The 23,446-nt window shown below is 36.0% G+C and overlaps 1 protein-coding gene across 2 annotated transcripts in view; it reads left to right on the top strand.

Moving 5' to 3' along the window:
• The window catches only part of MARCHF6 (membrane associated ring-CH-type finger 6), a 46,076-nt gene extending 25,272 nt beyond the window's left edge, over positions 1-20,804 (top strand). For both annotated transcript variants that reach the window (XM_033082028.2, XM_033082038.2), the window contains exons 11-26: positions 615-673; positions 1,278-1,358; positions 2,561-2,629; positions 2,746-2,820; positions 3,636-3,770; positions 4,210-4,329; positions 6,440-6,540; positions 7,210-7,347; positions 9,019-9,220; positions 10,599-10,668; positions 12,370-12,551; positions 13,873-14,007; positions 16,027-16,116; positions 17,495-17,627; positions 18,802-18,937; positions 20,412-20,804. In XM_033082028.2, coding sequence (XP_032937919.1) covers positions 615-673; positions 1,278-1,358; positions 2,561-2,629; positions 2,746-2,820; positions 3,636-3,770; positions 4,210-4,329; positions 6,440-6,540; positions 7,210-7,347; positions 9,019-9,220; positions 10,599-10,668; positions 12,370-12,551; positions 13,873-14,007; positions 16,027-16,116; positions 17,495-17,627; positions 18,802-18,937; positions 20,412-20,502 — 1,817 coding nt within the window. In that variant the 3' untranslated portion in view covers positions 20,503-20,804. The remainder of the gene's footprint in view (positions 1-614; positions 674-1,277; positions 1,359-2,560; positions 2,630-2,745; positions 2,821-3,635; positions 3,771-4,209; positions 4,330-6,439; positions 6,541-7,209; positions 7,348-9,018; positions 9,221-10,598; positions 10,669-12,369; positions 12,552-13,872; positions 14,008-16,026; positions 16,117-17,494; positions 17,628-18,801; positions 18,938-20,411) is intronic.
• The last annotated feature ends 2,642 nt before the right edge of the window (positions 20,805-23,446 follow it).

The following is a 23,446-nucleotide window of genomic DNA, read 5'->3' as shown; positions in this document are numbered from 1 at the left end:
TGTCAGGAGTGAGTTCTCAGGAATGATGAACAGTTTTCAGTACATTAATTCAAAGTAAAAGACTTTTCAGTTGCTTCCCATCCCTTCACTGGATGTCATCTTTCTCCCTCTCCTCTTCCCTTTGCAAATTTCTTGTGAAAAATGAAAGCTCTGCAGATTTTAAGTATTCTTAAGAATTAAAGCACTAGAAACTGAAGCCTTGTTAAAGCAAGTCCCATCTCACCAGACTGTAAAATGGCTACAGAAGTCTTTTAGTGCATGGGAAAAAGTGAATGTACAACACAGGTTCCTACAGCTGTCTTTAACATCTACCAGCCTAGTACATAACACTGAGAAATTGAATTAATTTACACAGTGCAAGGTGAAGTAAGAAGGAAAATACTGTCCTCTTACTCTCTAGTTTTATTCCTTAAATGCAAATTCTCATCTGATTTTCAGTGTTAGTAAAATATAGAAGTCTAACACTTGCAAATATTTGCACAGAAATTTTTGTATTTTTTTCATAAAATTTATAAGTAGTAGTATAATACCATTTTGTAGTATTCATCCTGCAAATAAGGTTCCATTTAGCAGTTTTCATGGCCTTTTTTCTCCTTTCTGCTTACATTATACAGCATTTTGTCCATACCACATTGGTCATTTCTCCATTGTTGGCCTGGGCTTTGAGGAATATGTGAGTACTGTTTTATAATTTCAAAATGAAAAAAGAAACTACCACTGTTTATTCAATGACAATATTTTTGTAGCATCTTTCCACTTCTGTTTGTGGTTGCAAAGGTAACTTGGAGTATGTCTTCTTAGTAGTCCTTCAACCTTTTTGAATCTGATTAAAAATGTTGTACCACTCTTTTCCACTTCCTCCATTATTTACATCTCTAGTTAGGTTTCTTACCGTTTGTAAAAACGGTGTGTGTTTTCAGAGGTTTTTTTAACAGCCTCTTGTTCCCTGTGTACATTTTCAACTTGTTAACTGTGAGCTATTTTTCATAGTGGATGATAATAAGTAGGGGAAATTAGAGGATGAATGAAACAGTATGAGGTGACACTTTTTGTTTCATATATTGCAGTTGTTTCAAGTTTGAATAAAGTAGTTGTAAATGTAAACATTATCTATTCTTGATGAAGATACAGAAATAGTAGCAGATTATTAAAATATGTAAAAACTAGAGAAACTTGACATTCTTCTTGAAGAGTTGAAATTTGGAATTTATCTTAATTACATAAAAGGAGGTGTAATCTTCTGAGAGACTGATAAACTTTTTCCCTCTTTGTTCCAGGTCCAAGCATCTCACTTTGAAGGCCTGATTACAACTATAGTGGGATATGTTCTTCTAGCAGTGACTCTGATTGTTTGTCATGTATCCTTTTGTCAGTAGTTACCTGTTTCAGATTTACATGTAAATAATTTTTCTGGCTATGCTTTGAGGAGGTGCAGACAGAATGCAGGTGCACTTAACTCACCATTTTTCTCTGCTCATTTGGTGAAATTAGAAAGGAAGATCCCTCCTGTTCTGTTGGACATTTAGAAGTTGTCAGTGTGACTGCCTGCTTTCAAATACTTGCACATGCTTAACAACACAATCAAAGGCTTTTATGCTTGCTTGAAGGTCTGTCTGAGGAGAAGAGTGGAGAATCATTTTTTCCTCACTATCCCTGTGCTTCTGCTGTGAACTGCTGTGTAGTTGCAGCAGAGAGATTATGAAAAGGGGGATTATGAAAATATGGGAGGTATGATGGGAAATTTTTTCAAATATTTTTGATCCTGCCACATTTTTTTAATATGAATTATTTTTGTTTCTTTGTTGCATCTCTGAACTACTGGGAGTTTGCCACAAGAATTTCTTTCTCATTATTAGTTTTTTCAGAGAAAACTACTTTCTCCTAGTTGTAGAAAATAAAGTCCTGGAAGCTGGAAGGATTTATTTTGTCACAAGTGAGAAGGCTGCATTCCAACTGCATGTTTTTTACATCGGCTTCCATTTGAAAGGATACATTTGTTTGCAGTTTTCTGTTCAAAAGAATACAAAGTTAATATCAACTTTCTACATCAGTATGCCAATGTACAGTGCAAGTGTAAAACATTACTGAATTAGCATGTAGAGTTTGCCTCCTTAAAAAAACCCCAAAACAAAAGTGCAATATGCATTCAGCTTTTCTTGGAAAAGGTGAGAATTTGGTTTAGACAGCAGGGATGGGAAAGCTAGTATTTCAAATAGGTCTTCAAATTTTAAACTTACTTATTTGTGGCAGATGATTTCAGAGACAACTGTTTATTTCTTGAGGAAACTTCTGGTTGCTTAATTTAAGAAGGGTTGTATTATTAATAGTGATTTATTTACTTTAGATGCTGTTTGGGGATGTTACCTGGCACACCATATCATGACTTCTGGAGTCACAGCCAATTTTGAAAATAGAACCCTGATGAAATACATGCTTACTCTTTCATTTTTCTCTTTTATAAAATTTCCTGTTGCTAAAAGCAACATAATACAGTGTTTGATATTAATTAGGCTTTTACAAAGTGCTTTCCAGTGTTATTTTTCTTGACAAAGCTATTCAGGGTTTGGCAGCGCTTGTTAAGTTCCAGCGATCACGTCGCTTACTAGGAGTTTGCTATATTGTTGTCAAGGTAATCCTAATTTTTTGTGCAGGGAAATAGAACCCTCTCAATTTAAACTGACATTATTGTTTTCTTAGCAACTTTTGTTAAACTAGTGAGATGTTATTTTCTCTCTTTTCCTAAAGGTTTCCTTGTTAGTGGTGGTTGAAATTGGTGTGTTTCCTCTCATTTGTGGCTGGTGGTTGGATATATGCTCCTTGGTAAGAACAGAAAAAAATGTGATAAAGTCTTTTGTAACAGTGCTTATATTTGAAGCAAAAAGAAAGAGTTCTGATGAGAAGAGAGTTGTTAATGAGTTTGAATGCACTCTTCTGTTTTCATAAACGGCATTTTCAGAGGGAATGGGTTTTTTAGATATTGCCTTATGCTAATTTTGGGATTTTTTTGTATTACTAAATACAAATTAACATGCTGTTGCTAAAATAGCAAGATGCTAATCCTTTTCAGTGCAGTTACAAGACTACTGTGATAATGAGCTTACTTACAGGCAAACTTGTGAGCTGAATAAACCTCTTTATGTAGCCGTCTTTTGTGAAATGGTAATGACTTTATGTGTTTATTTGCCTAGTCTGTTTCTGTTTTGGAAAGGATCTTTGCTGCTTTTGCTTGGAATTGAGGACACTTTTTGTGTCCTGAAAAATATTGAGTGATAAATTTGAAATGGACAAAATTAGTTCTTTCCAGCCTTATCAGAAATAGAACTTTGCTTAGGAATTATTTGCTTCCATCATAGTGTCACTTTGTTTGAAATTATTTATAACTTATGTAGATCCTGTTAGTGATTGAGCTGACGTATTTCTTCTTTCTGTCAGAAGAAATAAATTGATCAGAAATTGATCTTTATTTGCTGTTCTTATCATAAGTAATCCCTTTTTTCACTGTTGTATTTATGTGTTAAAGCAAACATTAAAAAATTATACTTACTACTATATATGAACTAGGGGTAAACAAAATGAGTAGTTGTGGATGTTTGCCAAACTTTATTCATATTTGTTTCCTACTTGCCTCCTTTTAGGAGATGTTTGATGCCACTCTGAAAGACAGAGAATTGAGCTTTCAGTCTGCCCCAGGCACCACAATGTTTCTGCACTGGTTGGTTGGAATGGTTTATGTCTTCTATTTTGCATCCTTCATCCTTTTGCTAAGAGAGGTGAGTGTGTAAGAACAAGAGAGGTATGTAACACAGTTGGCGGCTTCCATACAGAACTGTTAAATCTTTCATGCTCTTTATTTGAAAGGGCCATACTGGTACTTACTGCAGTGGAAAAATCATGATTTTGAGTATATTTTACTTAGAGATTTTTGGTTTACAAATGGCTGTTAAATCTGAGTATTGCCTTCAAATCCAAATGTGTTTTAGTTGTTCAAGGTCGATCAGTACTTGAAAACTAAGCTTGTATTTGATTATTGGGCCTCTGCTTCTCTGTGATAATACTTTTTGTTTTATTTCTGTGTGATTTTGGTGAATCTTGTTCACCTAATATCTCTTTTACAATAAAACTTATTTTCTGCAGCAGTCTTGTTCAAAATGAAAAATAAATACAAAGATTATATTCTCCTCATATATTGTTTTCTATTTCCTACTTCAGGTATTGAGACCTGGTGTCTTATGGTTTCTCAGGAATTTGAATGATCCAGACTTCAATCCCGTGCAGGAAATGATTCACTTGCCCATCTATAGACATCTCAGGAGGTTTATCTTATCAGTGGTAAGGAATTATCTGAAATATAACTTTATTTGGAAAGAAAGCTTTGTATGCTGGCTTCCATACACAGTACTGTGTATTTAAAAAAAAAACATTTTCACCATGAAAGTGAACTTGTACTGGAAGAGGTTGCCAACAGAATCTGCATCTTTCAGTACTCAAAACTTAACTGGATAAGTTTCTGAGCAGCCTGATCTGGGTCTGTTCAGAGCAGGGGTTTGGGGAGAGTTAGTTGGACTTCAGAAGTCTCTCCTAAACCAAGTATCCTATGCCAAGTCACAGAAAATGTTTGTGTATTCAGAAAACAAGTGTTTATTATTATGGATATTGTAAATCACGTAACTTTCATGATGCCCTCAGTTACTGCAGTAAGCACTGCGTGTCCAGTTCAGCCAAAATAGTGCAAACAGGGGAGAGTGACTTTCAAGCTAAATTTTGGATTGGATCGGATTCTGCTGCTCTAGCCAGTGGTGTCCAGATTATCATTTTAAGATACTGAAAACAATGAGAGTTTTTTCCCTTTATTTGTTTGCCTAAGGCTTGCTTAACATGCATTCAAGGAAGGGTGGCAGACTGTCTTTGACATAAATGTCACATGAACTGTGTCAATTGACACACCAGAAACATTCTTTGGCGTGTTGTATTGTTACACCTGAGGTGCTTTGAGCAGTGGAAGCTCAGAGAGGTCCTGGTTCTGTTAGGGAGCCCTTCAGTATCTGAGTGGAGTTGACCTTTCCACCTTTCTGAGCATTCTATCCGTAGATAATTATAATTCTTCAGCTGCCTGAAATTTCGTGGTACATCACATGGCCCAAATACAAGCAAAGATCTACTGGTTGCCCATGGTCTCACTAATGTTGTCACACTGTGTGGGAATGGGCAGTTACTTGAATTTCACCTTTTGATTTGCTCAGCTAATTAATTCAGAATTTTCACTAGCCTCATGCTAGAATATTGGATCCAGAATGGTAATAATTTACCATGTCAAAGAATAAATCATACCTTTCAAGCTCTTTATTTCTATGTATTTTAAATAAATTTCTTCTGTATGACACAAACTATTAATTTTCAGGAAGAATGGGATTCAGTTTTTCTTTTTTGACATAATTAAACCCAATTTTTTTCCACATTTTTAGTCTCCAGTGGTGTGTTTGTATGGAACGTAAGAATGTGTTTAAAATGTACATAATTTTTTCATCTGGTTCCTTAAGGAAACAGGATTCACAAAAGTATTGTCTTCAGGCACTTCATGTACCCTGCTTGGTCTTTCAGTCAATCTGAAATGTGAGGAAACAGGAACTGAAAGGTCTTTTGACGCTTCAGCAAGTTGCTTAAAAAGTCAGCCACTTAGAAAAGAGAGGAATACAAAATAAGTAATCCTGTTGTTGGGGAAGGGGGAAGAAAGAACAGCTCTCTGACATTGCTCTAGCTGTCAGCAGGGTTATTCTGATGCTTATTCAGCTGCAGTCCTATTTGGCAAGGGCATCGTAGTCTACCGGTCTGCCTGGGATGGATTTGATTTTCTTCTTCATGGCAGATGTACTTCTGCACCTTGAATTGGCAGCTGAAACAGTGTTGCTAACACAGACCTGTTGGCTGTGGCTGGACAGTGCTTGCACAGCATCCTGGCATTTTCTTTGCTGCTCTTCCCTGCTCCTTCACCTCCGGTGAATAAGCTGTAGGCTGGGAGGAGGGTGTCCCTGGAACAGGTGACCCAAACTGACCAAAGGGGTATGACATCATGCTCAGCAGTAAAAGACATGAGAAAAAGGAGGTTGAGGGGAATGTTCATGGTGATGCTGTTTGTCTTCCTGGCTCACCAGGAAATTTGCTGATTGTCTGTCTGCTGATGGGAAGTAGATACTGAATTCTTCTTACTGTTTTGACTGCATGCTTGGTACTTTCTCTATTAAATTGCCGTTATCTCAGTCTTGCCTGCCTTCTGTTTTGCTTCGTCTTCAGCTGGAAAGGGGAATGAGGAAGTAGCTGTCTGGGTATTTAGCTGTTAGCCAGGGCTAGCCCACCACACCCAGGGAACATGTCAGAGATGGGTGGGAAACTAGGTTTGGTTGTTTCTGCTATTGGGACTAACTTGTTTACTTTCTTATTGCAGATTGTTTTTGGATCAATTGTACTGCTCATGCTCTGGCTTCCTATACGCATTATTAAGTATCTCCTGCCTAATTTTCTTCCGTATAATGTTATGCTTTACAGGTGAGCATTTATTTTAAAAAGGTGGGGGTTTTTCAGTGTTGCTATAACTGCAAAAAGTGTATTTGCACTCCCTGGGCATTAAAATGACACTTTGTTACATTAATTTGTTTTCAATTAATCTAATCTTCATTGTTCTAAGAGGAGTAAAGGGTAAAGGATATGGCTGCATCATACAACGTGACAAATAAAAAGCTACTTGAAAAAAAGAAGCATTTTGTATTCCTTCTGTAAAGATAACTGGTTGGGGCTTTATGCTCTCAAAACACTTCCCATTTCAGCGTTCTGATAGTGAAGTTCCTTTCATGTTTGCTTTTTTAACACACTCATTCCTGATTGTCGTTGCCTCAAGAGTAAAAGAATATTTGTAACTGCATTTCTTTAATGATAGCAGTTTTTTTCTATTTCTAAATAATAATTCAGACAGTAATGATAGATACAAATAGAGAAGCAAACTGTACTCCTAGGTATAATCTTTCTCAATGTTTTCCTAAATTTCTTGTATGCCAAAGTGCCTAAATTCTGCTCATATACGGAGAAAAAAACCTCAGCAAAAAACAGTTTTCCTTTTTGGCATCCAATGTATTTTTGTATTGTGGTGGCATTAATAGTAAAGGATTTCTGTTAGATTGTTCCTTATGTTTGTTTTCCTGCTCTTCCCATTGTTTCCAGTGATGCTCCAGTAAGTGAGCTTTCCCTAGAGCTGCTTTTGCTTCAGGTGGTGCTTCCAGCTTTGCTAGAGCAAGGACATACAAGACAGTGGTTGAAAGGTCTTGTACGAGCGTGGACTGTTACTGCTGGATACTTGCTGTAAGTAGAAAAATCCAAAACCAGCTACAACCACTGTGCTCACTTTGGCCTTTTAAACATGAAGGCAGCTTTCCAGGAAGTTATCCCAACAAGCAGGTTTAATAGCTCTTCTACCTATAAATACCTGATGACAAACTTCTATAGTGATTGCTTTCTTTTAAGCAGTAGATGTATGTACTTCTGAACTAGCTCTTGACAAGTAGTGCTTTTGGTACACTTACAGCATTTGCTGAGTGGAAGAAATCTGTACAAGTATGACTAACATCTTCCTGACTCCCTATTATATACAAATAAAGAGATAAATGTCAGCAGTATGCTTCCATGAATCATCTAAATAAAATTCATGTGCACTTCTTGCATTTTTTACTATAAGAAAATAAGAAGGAAAAAAAATTGTTTAGAACATTGAGCTGAAGAAGTAAGCAACTTTAAATTGGGAGTTTTAAAGTTAGTTCAGACTTTAGAGAAGGATAAAACCATATCTTTGTCAAATAAAGTAAATTATTGTACTGCCAGGAAGAGTTCTAGCACTTGAAATTATTTTTTAGTTTATCTGTTGTTTGCCAAATCGATTTAAAAAAAGTAAGATTGATTTTGTTTCTCTAAAGTTTTCGGTTTAACTTCAGAGTATACTGGCATTCTCCCACCATGTTGCAATCTCAGGATCAAGAATTATTCTTTGCCAAGTTATGTCTGAGAAACTGAGTGAATGAATGAAAGACATCATTGTAATCCAATATATTTATTTTAGTTTCTCATAAGGAAACTGTCCTCACCCCTTCTTCTCTTAGTTTGCATTTTTGAAGAAGTTTTTAATTATTTTCCAAGTTATAATTGTATTTAAGTATAGTGTAAACAAGAGAGTTTTGGAGATGATGATAGAAATGGCTTTTTTTATTCCACTGTTGCAGCTGTTTAGGACAATTCTAAATTATCTCTTGATCAATTTCAGTTTAGCACAGATGAGAATCGTTTGCTCTATTAATCTCAAAAAGCAAACTGTTGGGTAAATTTAATTCCTAAGAGAATAGCTGCACGACTCTTGCTGTGCAAAAGCTGAGGAAAATTAAGTTCTGAATATTAGTTTTTAATCAGATTCAAATTTTGCTAGTTGTATATCTGGAAAACATCAGCATAGTAATTTTAAAGTAGATTGATTTTTTTTTCTAGGATTTATATTCTATAAAAGTTGTGAGCAATTTAGAATCTTCTTGAAAGACTGCCTGCCTCTGTACTTCTGACAGCACGTCCGTAGCAGTGCAGCACCATCCTTGTATGGCTTAGGCTTGAAGGCCCTTGTTTCCTATAGAACTTAGTGACAGTAACATGAAAGCTGTCAGTAGAGCTGTGTGCTTACATGAACTGAAATATCCATGCAGTTTTCCTTTCATGTGCATGACAACAACACCTTTAATACCAGGTGGTGTTTTTAAAGCAAACAGATAAGTGATTTTTCCTTATGATTATATTCCAACTGCATCCACACCAGCACTTTCTTTCTAAGTTGTGTTTATGATGACATTGAGTATGTTACCAAAAAGGGCTTATTTTAATTTATCAAGATTCTGGCAGTACTCCTGCATTAGTTTGTACAACCTGTATGGATTCTGTGTAGGCTTATATTTCTCATTCATATTAAACAGAACAAAACAGAAATTTTGATTGTTACAGGGATCTTCATTCTTACCTACTTGGTGATCAGGAAGAGAATGAAAACAATGCAAATCAGCAACCTAACAACCAGCATGCTCGCAATAATAATGCCATTCCAGTTGTGGGAGAAGGTCTCCATGCGGCCCATCAAGCCATACTTCAACAAGGAGGACCTGTGGGTTTCCAGCCTTATCGCAGGCCTTTAAAATTCCCACTCAGGGTATGTATGCCTAAAACATCAAGAGAACACTAAAAGGCGTTTGAGAAAAGTGGGGTTTTTTCCTAAGAAAGATTTGGCTCACCTTATCAGAAGTCACATGGTGGGTCCTGTTTTATATGGGTTGCAGCTCTCTAAAGCGTAGAGTTGCAGTTATGCTCGTGTAAGGCTTTTTTCAGCCTGTAACTTAAGACCTTCAATTGCAATTTTCTTTATAGAACCCATACTTGTTAAGTATTATGTGTCAGTTGACACCTTATTTTCTTCACAGTAAGTAATGGGGAGAGAGAGAGACAATAAGCCCCTCTCAAGTAGGTAGTTCAGGTGGTCTCTAACAAAGCATGGCTTTCAAGTGGGCATACTTTGATCTTGTAGCTAAGTGTATTTTAAACTATATTGCTTTATTAAGAAAATAAATAGTGAACTTATGTTGCTTTGCATCTGTATTAAACATAGAAAGGCATTATATAATACTTGCAAGTTCTAAATCACTACAATTACTAGGGAAATTTTATTGGCAAATACTTAAATTTCTGGAATAATGTAGAGCTTAAACTAGGTAACTGTTTTGTTGCTAGCAGAACTCTGAGCTAAATATAAACTTCACCACAGCTCACTTACTGTGGTTCAAGGTATAGCTGAAGAATGGAAGTAATGGCTAACATAAGGTCACTGTGGCATTGCATCTGAAAGTTCCTTCTTTTATACGCAAATGTCTCATCGATGAAAGTGTGTGTTCCAGATTTAACTTTCTCTTGGTAGTCTGTTGGGATAAGGTATTAGCTTTCCCATAGCCAACTTGTTTGTTGTGTGGTTTTGATGATTAGTTAAGCAGAACTTCATAGCGCCTGGTACTTGAGAAATATTTAAAGAAGTTAAATACATGGTAATTCTCTGGCAAGATGAAAACCTGACTGAGAAGCAACCAGCTTCACCCTTAGCTTCTGGTCACAAATCTGAGCACATCTGGAAGAACTTTGTCAGCAAGGCTTTCCTTATAAAACCACTGTCTTGCTCATATGGCATACAGAGCTAGAAACCTTTCAGGATTATTTAAGTCATGCTGCTCAGTGCAGAAATTGAGATGATTTTTTTTACATGACATAACAAAGAACTTCAGTCATTCTGGATTCCGATGTTATTTTTTTTCTATTGGAACAGCTGATGGAAAGTCTTAGAAATACACAACACTGCAGGTGTTCTGCATGCACTGTGGTTAGGTTTCTTTTTGCTGATTTATTTATACATTGAAACATTAGTATTTGAACATCCTAGTTTAGCTGCCTTTCTAGGATGATGTATTTTTTTATACTGGGGTTTCTTGGGTTTTGGTTAAATAGCTTTCTTACAAACTTCCCCTCCTTTTTTTTCCCTTTTTCAGATATTTCTTTTGATTGTTTTCATGTGCATAACGTTACTGATTGCTAGTCTTATCTGCCTTACCTTACCAGGTGAGTCTATCATAGTAAACTATAATTAAAAACAGCTCAGTATGTTGCCATGGCCAACCATGGCAGATGTTTTGAAATCACTGTCTGAAATCAAAAGGCAAAAATGTGGTAAATATCTCATTTTTAATCATTTGTCATCAAATTTTATAATCCAAAAATCTAAATGACAGCGGTTGTCATTCTCTTTTTGTTGTAGAATAATATTCCTCTGAAGACAGGGCTTCAGGTGCTGAGATAATCTCAGTAGTATTGAGTGAAAAAGAGAATTGAAACTTTTGCACGTTTCTTGCTGTTTTCAGAAGGAAAATATGTAGATTGTTTCTGGTCTTCTACAGTATTTTCTGTAATGAAATATTCTGAAGGTGTCATTATTGAGTACTGTGAGGAGCAGGGTGTTGGACTCAATCTTTAGGGATTCCTTCCAACTTGAAATATTCTATGATTCTGTAATCTTGACATGTCACTAGGAGATTTCACGATTATAAACCGCACCATTTTGACTGAAATTTTGCTCCTAAATTTTGTGGCTTACGCTCAGGAGCGGCCAATATATGAAAAAATTTTGGAAATTTCCCAACCCGGAAGTCCGAGCCTGCAGCAGCCCCAAGCCGAGCCGCAACCCGCCTGGCCCTGGGCGGTGGGGCAGCGCTGCCCAGCCCTGGGGGTTGCGCATGGCGGTGACGCTTCCCAGCGGCAGTGGCTGGGGACGCTGCTCCCCCACTTCCCAATGGCAGCGGCGAGCGAAGCTGGGGCCGCTCCCTGGCAGCTGCCCCGAGTGGGGCCGAGCCAGTAAACCCCGTGATCACGCAATTCTGCTACTAATTGGCAACTTTGTGAAAGTTGCACGCGGATCCTCGCTGCAAACAAAAGTGCAGCTAATAATCTGGTGTGGCTTGTATGTGGACAAAGACCTAAACGTTGCTGACACCCGGAAGTGCAGCTTACAATGAGGTGCAGCTTATAATCGTAAAATTACTGTACTTCAAAAACACTTGGTATTTTTTAAAAATTATTTGGAATAAATGAAGCAATGTCAACCGCTGTAAATTTCATAACCTTTCTGCTGTAATACCATGTAATTTATACCTTCTTCTATTAATGACCCTAAAGTCAATAATGTATTGAGATCAAAGCTATAAATTCTATGTTAGTTTTAGTAGCAGGACATAAAATAATTCCACTATAATACTAGGGAAATGAATACTAGGGAAATGAAAACATTACTAAAAAATGAACTGTAGCAAATCAGTCTCCCATTTTTGTCAGACAGCTTCAGAAGCCCCATCAGTAAGTCTTAAAAAATTACACGAGGCAGTGAAACAACCCAAAGATAACTCATATAATGTAAGTTCAAGCTCACACACTAATACATTATTGCTGTTGCGGTTCTGAAGATCAGTGTTTAGACTCTGAACAGTTCAGTGCTTTCTTTTGCTGTAGTTCAGGTCACATTGTTGTCATGAAATGAAAATTTAGGTGGAAGAGGATTTCTGTGTGTTTATTTGGCATCATTTCTGAAGCTGTTCGCATAGTGCTTCATACATTTATGCATTATGGGTATAGTACCAAAATAACTGTTTTATGATGAGTAATATTTATGCAGGGATATTTCAGATAAATTTGATAAGTAGCTTTTTAAGATGCATCCTTCCCTAATACACCCAAGAACATAACTGTATTTAACAGTGTTTGTGTTTTCAGTGTTTGCTGGCCGGTGGTTAATGTCATTTTGGACGGGGACTGCCAAAATCCACGAACTGTACACAGCTGCCTGTGGTCTTTATGTCTGTTGGCTGACTATCCGAGCAGTGACAGTGCTGGTAGCCTGGATGCCACAGGGTCGTAGAGTCATTTTCCAGAAGGTCAAAGAATGGTCTCTCATGGTAAGCCTTGAGAAAAAGTGCTACTGAATTATCAAAAAATTAGCTAATGGAACTTGTTTCATTTTTTGCTTGCAGGCTTTACTCTGCCACATGTACTACATTTTCCTTTTCAGACCATTTTCAAGCTTTTGCAGCTGACATTCTCATTGCATAGGCTAGCTATTTTTGGAAGGCAGTCAGTGTAAATATGCTTGTATGTATAAATGTTTAAATATATGTATGTGTGTATTTTTCTATTTTCCTTTAAAAGTGAATACATTGCATTATTTTACCATGTGTTATTTGTTCTCAAAGACTTTTACATTTTCACATAAATCTGGAAGCGTAATTATTTACTTATTTAGTTACATGAAATTATCAAATGGAAAAACCTAATAAAGTCGATAGATGATGGTGGCCATGTCTCTACAAAGTTGCTTGATGCATATTTTCACATAGATCTTTATTAGCTGTTGAACTTGTGTTGTTCAAATAAAAGATATTTTCCTCAAAAACATAAATTATGAGGAGTTGAGATTCTCAGCATGAAACAAATGTATACCCCACCTTTTGATCTTGGTTTTGATTATGAGGATTTCTGTAATAGATTTCTTGCTAGTTGCTTTAAACATCAGTAGCATAAATGGTATCTTGTTTAAGACATTGCTTATTGAATTGTTACACTGTACATGTTCTTCATGTACTACCATGTTTCCCAAATACCTCATCCATCATTTTAATTTTAACTTCTTTAAGATCTTAGTTTCCTCAAGAAAATTCAGAGGTAAAGCATAATTTCTACTTTTCTTTGCCTGTTCTCTTTATCATGTTAATTAAGTCAGGCTAGTTTTGTATGATGTAGTTCAATTAAGAGAATTTCAGAATAAATAAAGATTCAAGCATGGTGTTCTAAATCCTCCATTTTTAAGTTAAATATTCCATAATAACTGCATTTTTAAGGTCTGTTTTGCTCTAGAGAAAAATAGGCAGCTTGGGAAAAATTCTTCAATTTCTCAACATATGAGCATATGCAATGGATTGAAGTGCCATTGGATAGTATTCTCTATTGATAACAGTCAATGTGATTTTGTGGTTTAGAACCATATGAATACTAGTAGGCACAGTTGTGTTTTTTTCTGGAATTCCTATGGAATAGGACCCAGTGTTGAAAACCGGCAATGCAAAACTAGGTATGTAGTAAAAATTATTTCTAGGGGTGTATATGTGTGAAATAGAGGTCTGTGTAGCTTTGGGCTTTTTTCACCACGGCTGTGTGTTTGTCATTCAAGTTACATTTGAATCTTCTAGTAAGCATATTAATGAAATGCCTTGGGTTTTTTAGATAATGAAGACATTGATAGTGGCTATATTGCTCGCTGGTGTGGTTCCACTTTTACTCGGTCTTCTGTTTGAACTGGTCATCGTCGCACCTTTGAGAGTTCCTTTGGATCAAACACCTCTCTTCTACCCTTGGCAGGTCAGTTGCTCCCATTCTTTTGCTGTTGTTGATGTAAGGAGTTTGGGCTGCCTTTTTTCCTGTAGATTCATAGCTTCAGAACATTTTCCACAAATATGTTTGTATGTGGCAGAGTAAAGGCAGCCAGTCTGGATGTGATGAGTATTTGAACCAAAAGGATATGCTGAGGAATTTAAACTATGAGAAGCTGAACTGTTGTGAGATGACATCAAAGGTTGCATTTCAGTGATCAGCTACTTTTCCAGTAGCATAATTGTCAAGTTACGTAAGAACTCAGTATGTCTCTATGTATGTATGCACAGATGTACATACTCTATAATTGTTTTGGAAAGCTTGCTGCATACAGTTATGCAGCAAGAGGTTCTGGTGATTGTAATTTTTTTCTTGTAAGATATTAATTCAGTGATGAGGCACATTATTAATGTAATTTTTATGTGATTTAGGATCATGCTGATTTTGGGCTGTGATGTCAAATTGCTAATACAAAATTTTGAGGTAGTTGTGTTTTATTACTCTTCAGTCAAGTCTCGCAGGCTGAGTACAAATTTCTGTCCTGCAAGGTGAGAGATGTAATGAAGATACAGTGGATTGAATGACAAATGCTTCCATCACCTAGACTGAATTATGAAAGAAGCCATAACTCAGAGAAATCCAACTGAGGGGACCATAACTTAAAACATCTAGAATGTCATTACTAAATAACAAGAAAGTGTTCAGGGACAGTGACTTTCTAAGATGCCCTAAGCTTTCCTTTATTTTCAGTACCCTAATGTTTGAAAGCCATAATACAAAGAAGAATTTGGCTACTAATTTAGTTATTCCATTATATTAAAATCCAAGTATATTTTTTAGCTGAGTAGATGACCAGAAAATCAGGACATTACAGTGGTAGATGACCATGGTTTCCAAAGGAAACCATTCTTTCATTTGGAAAGAATTTGTAATGCTAGAGATTATGAAAAATTTTTACTATTGCCTATTAGTTCTTCAAAAGTTTTAAAATAAGTATACTGAAAAGATTTATTTTCATGTAGCAGAACTTCTTCAAAATATAGGATATCTGGGATTTGAGACTGGTTCTAAATCAACAAGGAGCTATCAAAACTGAGATTAATTTGCATTTTTCCTGAAAGAGAAAAGACAAAAGTTACATCCGTAAATAAACATGAATCAACTTTAACACTGGCACTTTTTTAACGATTTTTGAAATTTTTTAGAATTGACATTAACAAAAGTTAAAAGTTGTGTTTTTAAATAATCAATTGAAGAAAATGTATTTCCCCAGCAGTTTAAAAGCTAATTAGTCTATGATGTTCCAAGTCTTGCCAGTTCTGAGCTATTTATTCTACTTTATCAGCCTGTGTTTTGCATTCTATTTTTTGTGGGTTTTATTGAAAATCTCATACAAATATCTGTAATTCAGAAAGGATGGACTTATGATGTGTTTGCTAGAAGCCAGTAGTTAAAGTGTCTTAATTCCATGCCATAATAATTGCAGTTTATGTTAAAACATAAATTTTCCTCCAAATAGTATGACTTTTTTGTGAAGAGCATTGCCTTGCTTTAAGCTTTTCTTATATCAGATAGGATTTTGGGAATAATTAAACTTCAGAAGAAGGAAAATAGCTTGTTTCCTGATGTGTGAGCATCTTTGTATCTTTTTTCTATTATTTATAAAGTAAGGAGATTAACGTCTTTTATGTAAATCAGTTGTACCAGAATGTTAGTCAACTGCTTTAAATCTAATGCTTCTACTTAGTATTTGCCTCTGGTTTAATTATAGTAGTGATTTTCCTGGTCCCAGGGAGCTAAATTTACAGATGTCAGTTTATCTTGAGAGCATCTTCTTCATAAGAATTTGTAGATGATGTAATCTCTTTGGAACAATGTTCCATGTAAAAGGAAAAGTAATTTTATTTTCATTTATAGGTCATACTAATACATTGCTCTTAAAGCTTTTAGTTGTCTGACTTTTTAAAGATATGTTAATGCTAACACTATAAATTTTTACAAAATTAGGACTGGGCTCTTGGAGTTCTGCATGCCAAAATAATTGCTGCCATAACACTGATGGGTCCCCAGTGGTGGCTGAAAACTGTTATTGAACAGGTAGGGAAAAATTGTCCATGTGAATTATCTGTATAATGCATTTCTTGTTTCTGATTATGTATCAGAAAACAGTGTCACTCTTGCAGTAATGGAGTAATTGAGTAAAATTCAACTATTCTTGTAAAAACCTTTTAAATTGTATAGCCTAATCCATTAAGTTGCACTTAACAGTAAAACAAAAACTCAGAAATCTGAATTCAAGAAAGTGCTGTGTATACATATATGCATTTTAATCAGGTTTGTAATAAAGTGAGAAAGAAACATGATTATTTCTTCAGATGAAGTCCATGTGTCCAAATACTTGTCCAAATATTGGAGTATTTACATCCACAACTCAAGAACACAGAATTTTGCCTTCTCTGCAGTTGTAGGGATTACCCCATTCATAGATCAGTGAAGATGAAATACACCATTTCTGTTCCCCTTTGATTATTTAGCAACACAGAGCAGTTTCTCTGAGCATTTCAGAGTCACATGGCCTGTTGTTTAGTCAGAAGTATTTTTTCTTGGATATAACCATTAAATTCCACAGTTATCATCTCAGTTTGTCAGAAGATAATTTTTCAGCCCTGCACTGTCATGTGACACCTGTGGGGCATGTCCCAACCTCTGTACACAAGGTGCCTCTTACAAGTAAGTCTGGCACATAGTCCCAGTTAATAAATCACTTCACCTGTCACACTGCAGTCTTACTCTGGGAGTACATTTTGATGCATGCCATGGCTCCCTCTTCCATTCTGAATGCTCTCCAGGGGCTGTTTACACACTCTCGTGAGCCCTCCAGGCTGTGGGACAGAGGCCATTGTTTAGCTGTAGCTGGTAACCATTCAGAACTGGTCTTTTCCCATGCTTAATCTGGTTCTGTTTTGACTTAGCTTCTGGTAGTAACTGCAGAAGCTTAAGAATTGTAGAGGCCTTTTTTTCAGGCACAGACTCTATGTACAGAGGCTCTGGTCTGCCCGACCAAGTACAAAATATGATCCTATTTTCTGCCCATTACAAAATTTAATAGTTTATTCTGTTAGCATATACAGGATCCTCTTCTAGTAAGTTAACAGTGCAAAGTGAGCCCAGGTCACCCACAAAAACATTTTCCACAGCTCTATTAAATGATCTTTCAGAAGTTGTCTTGCATTCCTGCATCTGAATCACAACTCTGTTCCAGGTTAAGTTGGTCTCTTGTGCATTGTTGAAATTATTTCCTGGAACCCTTTTGAGGTAAATTGGCAGAGAGTTTTTCCTTCTTCAGCTGTGGCCTTAGGAACACCCATTTGCTTTCATAAGGAGAACTGTGTAAAAAACCTTGTAATTTTTACTATAAGTGCAAAGCAAGGCTTTCTTGATGGATCTGTTCTACTTCTAACTTGTTCCATTTTAGGTATATGCAAATGGAATTCGTAACATTGATTTACACTTCATCATCCGTAAATTGGCAGCACCCGTAATCTCTGTCCTCTTACTTTCCCTTTGTGTGCCGTACATCATAGCTTCTGGTGTTGTACCTTTGCTGGGTATGTATGCATTCAGAGCACTTGTTTGTCATCTCATGGTTTACAGCTGTGTAAATATCTTTGTGGAAATAAAACTTTTAGCTCTAGTTTATAAAGAAAATAAAAAGCAACAACAAAACAAAACCCAAAAAACCAAAAAAAAAATCCCCAAAAACGAACAAAAAAAACCCCAAAAAACCTCTTCTGCAGAGAAATATAAATCTTTAAAGACTTCTAAGAGTCATACCATGTTCCAGAATATTGTCCAGTGCTTCTGGAACTCTGTCAGGCTTGATGCTGTGACTGCTTCCCTGGGGAGTCTGTGCCAGTGCCCAACCACCCTCTGGGTGAAGAACCTTTGTCTGCTATCTGGCCCAAACCCTTCCCTAACGCACCTTGAGGTTACTCTTTGGGTCCTGTCATTTATCACCACAGAGAAGAAATCGGTGTCTGCTGCTCCTCTTACCCAAGAGGAGAGGCTGACACTGATTTCTTTGTGTATTTTAGATATCTAGCTAGTTTGGGAAAGGAATTATTAATTCATTTCTTCTTTGGACAATCAGCCTATGATTTTAGTTCCTCTAGGAGCTATACTGAGCTCAGGCCATCTTTTTCTGACTTGTCCAACTCTAAATGAAGCTTAGAACAGGTGAAAATCCTGGGTTTGTTTTGAGGTTTTAATAGTATTAAAATGTAAATTTTAAATATATAGGGTTTTTTCAGACTTTCCCATCTCCTCATAATTGAGGTAAATTATTTGATTAGAACCAGGGTAGATGAGCTTTTTCATCAAGACTTGTCATTTATTAGTTAGTTTTGATGTTGACAACATGTTCAAGTCCCATTTTATGCTTCAGTCTCACTTGAATGCTGACTTTTATTGCATTGACTTTTCTGATACAAGGAGTAAGCACATAAACATAAGTTAATAGGCAGAAAGAACTGATAAGCCCTTTTTTTTCTACTGTGAATTTTCACTCTGTTAATGGAAAACTTCCTGCTCATAGTGCTTCAGATTAAAAAGAACAGCAGCTGTCATGTTGGATCTTTGATGTAAATGGATGTGTAATTTATTTCACAGCCCTTCTACTGAAGTTACAGTATAACAAAAAGTATGGAAGCACATAGAGAAGCAGAAATACATTAGTTAGTTCAGCAATATTAGAACATCTAAGGATTGTGTCTTGTTTTGTAGGAGTTACTGCTGAAATGCAGAACCTCGTTCAGCGACGGATTTATCCTTTTCTGCTTATGGTGGTGGTTTTGATGGGAATTCTGTCCTTCCAAGTCCGCCAGTTCAAGCGCCTTTATGAACATATTAAAAATGACAAGTGAGTATATAGTGGGGTTTTAAGAATTTTTACCCTTTATATATATATATCTGTATGTATATATGAGTACTTCAGGTTGAATTCAGATGTTATAGATACTTAGGACTAAAACAGTTTTTAAGAAGTTTTCTAACAAGTGACTCTTAAAGACAAATGGTTGTTGGCAGATGTTTTGTCCATGGTTCAAATGAACACAGGAATAGACTGTGTAGTATATAGTCTTTATAGAGTTTATAGTCTTTATAAAGGGAAGACACTCGCCCATGTCTAACATGAGTGTGATTTCCCTCAAACAAAGCTGACTGTTTGTCTCATCTGTAGTCTTGAATGACAAATGAATACCATTTGTCATTTACCACATACCTGGAAGTTAAACTCATGTCTCAAACTGCTGCTTATAAAAACATTTCTTCAACCTTTTCTGCATAACTGTTTCTTACTCTTCTTCCTCATTAGTCCAACTAATCTGTTAAAGAATGTTCAGTTGATTTGATAGTTTGTCCTTATCAAGTTTTGTGTGGTTTTCTGATGTTTTCAGTTATTATTCTTTGTTACTCAAATGCCTGATAAAAATAATATTTTTCCTATTATTTTCTGGTTATTTAGCCTTTTTTGTGTGTTATTACATTATTTTTGGTATTACCCTAATTACCTTTCTTATGGGTTAAGAAGATTAGCAACTAATCTTCCTAGGCTTCTTTTGTATTGAAAATGAATAAATGAGTTAGTTATGTTCATATCCTGAGTTGACCTATAAGAGTTTTGCTTTCCAACAACTACAGAAGGAGTCAAACCTAAAATAGACTTCTTTGAATCTTAAATGTTAAGATGCAACTGAAAAGTCACAAGTCAAAATTAGTTTGGTATTAAATGTTGTAACGTCCTTGTAGACAAGAAGTTTGTATGACTTAATTTCAGGAAGTAAGCAGACACAATCGTGCCAGCCAGTAGAGATTTCTGCTTTAGAAATATGCATAATTAAATCTTTCATGTAACAAACTTTAAAAGCATGTCCAAGTTTTTGTGACATTCTAAAATGTGCGAAGAATGCACGATGGCTGTTGGGTATGGTACCATGAGAAAAGGAGCGGTGGTGGAAAAGTTCCTAAAGGAAATGACAGATCTCAGGGGAAGAATTCATAGGTATGTAGGACTCTTGCATGCACAGAACTAGCATGCAAATATAGGGAGCATGAAAAAGAATATTGCTGGCAAAAAGTGTTGATCAATAATATAGAGGAAGAAAGGAATAATGTGAAAGATGTGAAAACAGTTAAGCTACTTAGATAGTTAAATTCTGTTTCAATTTCTCTCTAAGAAAGATTAAGCAGCAGCTAAAGTTTTTCCTTTACAATTTATAGAATAACTTTTTATTGAAATAAAAAAATCCCTTTGGCAGCAAAGGAGATAGCGTGGATTTGTGTTACAAAATAGCATTACATTGTGTTAATTCCTGTTTTTACTGTGATCCCAGGTACCTTGTCGGACAACGACTTGTGAACTACGAACGGAAGTCTGGTAAACCAGGCACATCAACAGCTCCACCTCCGTCTTCACAAGAATAGATGGTCATATTAAACATCTTGACCTTCCCTTTGCCTTTACATGTCCTTTTTTCATAGACTCTTCTTGTCTTTGGATATCTCTCCCAGTAATACTCTCAGCAGTGTTTTGGCTTGTTGGTAGCATCCAGATAGCAGTTAAGGCTCTGTTTCTTATCTGCATTTTCTGGTGTTGTAAATGCTGTCTGAGGTCTGTATATGTGTATATAGAAGTGTCCTGACACCCTAAAACCTTGGATTAAAAAGAATGTGCATTGTACATCTTTAAAAAGTATATTAATTTATTAAATCTAGTTGTCACTTTATTTTGGACTGCTGTTCTGTTGACAATGTGCCACAAAGCAATAGTATGAAGAGGCAAGATGTTTTTATAAAATTTGGAGCTTACTTTATGGTGTTCATAACAGTTCTTATTGTAGTAATACAGTATGATTTTTCATGAGTGGAAAGGCCACATAGAGAATATCAAAAGTAAATAACTGTCTTACAGTCAGCAATGAAGTTGCTGTGTTGAGAACATAATGAACTATGTATCTTACTGTCCAGTCTTTTTTATTATTTTGTATAACACCAAAGCTGTTGTACATTTTTCTATTGCCTGATTGTTTTTCATGTGTCAGAGTTTGTAATATTGTACAGTTGCTGTTAAATCAAGGAAATACTTTTTCTTCTGAGAATTCAGATGTACTTGTTGAGGCTCAGCTGGATTTTTCTATTTGGTTGACGGGGGTAGATGGGTGTTGGCTTTGGGATCAGGATTTCATTAATTGAAACAGTGAGTAAAAATTTACTAAGGCTAGGTGATGGAAGCATTTAAAGGTACCAAGAAAAATTAGATAGGTTCACAACTTAAACTGTAGCAAATTTCTTACCAATATTAGAATTTTTCAGGATCTCAAGAAAAGGGATGTACCTTAACTGATGTGCTTGCACAGCACAAAGAGCATAGTGTAAGCGATGTCCTGACCTGATCCTTAGTTAAAGAACTTGAAATCTTTTTTCTGTAAGTTACCAAAGTTGAAAATCGTAGTCTGAATTTTATATTGCACAATTGCTTTTAAAAAACCAACCCAACCAAAAAAAAAAATTCTCTCAGAATTGGTCACTGTGAATTTTTATGGGAATAATACTGAGGAAGTGATTTATCATGTACCATTTATGGCCTGAGGGGCAGGGAAATACATATGCTATTAAACAGGCAAGGAAAAGTTATCAGGTTTCTTTGCAAGAACACAGTCAAACAAGAGCCACCAAATCAAATCTGTGTTATTTCTATATGTAGATAGAGTTCTTTTGCAGTAATGTCTGGGGATAAGGGTGGGGGTTACGTAGATAAAGAAAACACATAACAGTATCACAAAGCTTTAAGTAGCACCAAATCACATGCTTAGATTGCAGTATCTTTCCTGGACCAATGCAGAAAATGTGAATATCCATTGCAGTAATGAGAAAATTGATGGAACATTTAACTTGCTATTCAGTACATTCTCCTTCAGTATTCTGTACTTTACCATGTGTATATAACTACTACTTGAGAACCTGGCAGGAGCTTTTAGTGTCATCTCCTTTTATTGAGTTGCATCTCTGATCTGACATGATATGACCTAATGTGGTCCAGGATGTCATGGTGGTACTTCATTCTTTTGGTGTCTGGACTCATGTTCTAAGGCAACAAGCACAAGCCAAATGCATCTGAATCTAGTGGCAGGAGGATTGGGCTGTCACTCTCAGATCCATACTATTTTACAGAATTATTGTTGTCCTGATGGTTTTGAACCACAAATACTACCCTTTGGAGTGATTTATTAGGAAATTTCCAGTGAAATGAAATCATAGAAAAATAGCCAAAATATTTCTTTCATTTACTGTTGCGGATTTAATGCTAAACTAAGTATATATTCACCCCATATATTTTTGATGTGCATAAATATTGCATTTGATTATTTACAATGGTGTACATTGTGGGACAGATATATTTTCACAATAATAAATTCACTGGTAACATACATTCTTATGTATGCCAAGATTCTGTTTTTGACATACCTTTCACAAACAGTTCCAAAATGGTCTTGCCACTCAAATATTGCAAGCACTACTGTGCATCATGCAGAATTTGCCATAGTGTGGTATTTGTAACTTTTTTATTTTATCAAGATAAACTGGTCTTAAAATTTATTAAGAAAAAGCCCTTGTGCTGTTTCTTACTACTGGTATTTTACAAGTCATTAAAGAAAATAGCAAATCAGGCCAGTCATGCAATGTGAATTGCAGCTATTTTGATGTAGCTTACATTATCTGTATTTGCTTTTATTTTATGGAAAACTGGTTTCAAATCCAACTGTTGTGCTGGCATTTGCATTGCTTTACAGATTCCAGGTGGAGTTTGTTTCCAGAACTGTCCATTGTGAACTTTCCAGAAATCTCATCTCCTTATTTTTACACATTTTTTGAAAGAATATGGAGGTTGTAGAGAACAGGAATTAAATAACAGTACTTTATAAATTGTTTTAAATTTCAGTGGTTTGCCTTATTGTGTGCTGTGTACTCCTCTGGCATAGAAACTCGATAAGTAAGCTTGTAAGTTAAGTGGTTGTTTCTGAGACAGCTGATGAGAACTGTACCAGTGGCTTCCATCTGTTCTGGAGTGATGCGGGCTCCTATTATTTTTCAAGTTGGAAAGAATATGTGTGTGTGTGTGTGTGCGCGCACACTCTTCCACCACAATTTGTGTTGACCTTGGTCTCGACTGGAGGGGTTGGAGGTGTGTACTGGCTCAATTGTATCCCCTTTGTGTGTTGAGAATCTAATGCTCTTGCTAGTTTTACAGGCCTTCATAAAAGAACTGTCAGATGGCTCTATAGCTATCTTGTGCTTATTGAGAGAAGTTAATTGCAGCATGGCTTTGACTGTTTTTACACAGATTATTTTATATTGATTAAAAATAGTT

Source organism: Catharus ustulatus, chromosome 1 (genome assembly GCF_009819885.2).
Source record: "Catharus ustulatus isolate bCatUst1 chromosome 1, bCatUst1.pri.v2, whole genome shotgun sequence".
Lineage (NCBI taxonomy): Eukaryota > Metazoa > Chordata > Aves > Passeriformes > Turdidae > Catharus > Catharus ustulatus.
This window is presented reverse-complemented; position numbering and strand designations above follow the sequence as displayed.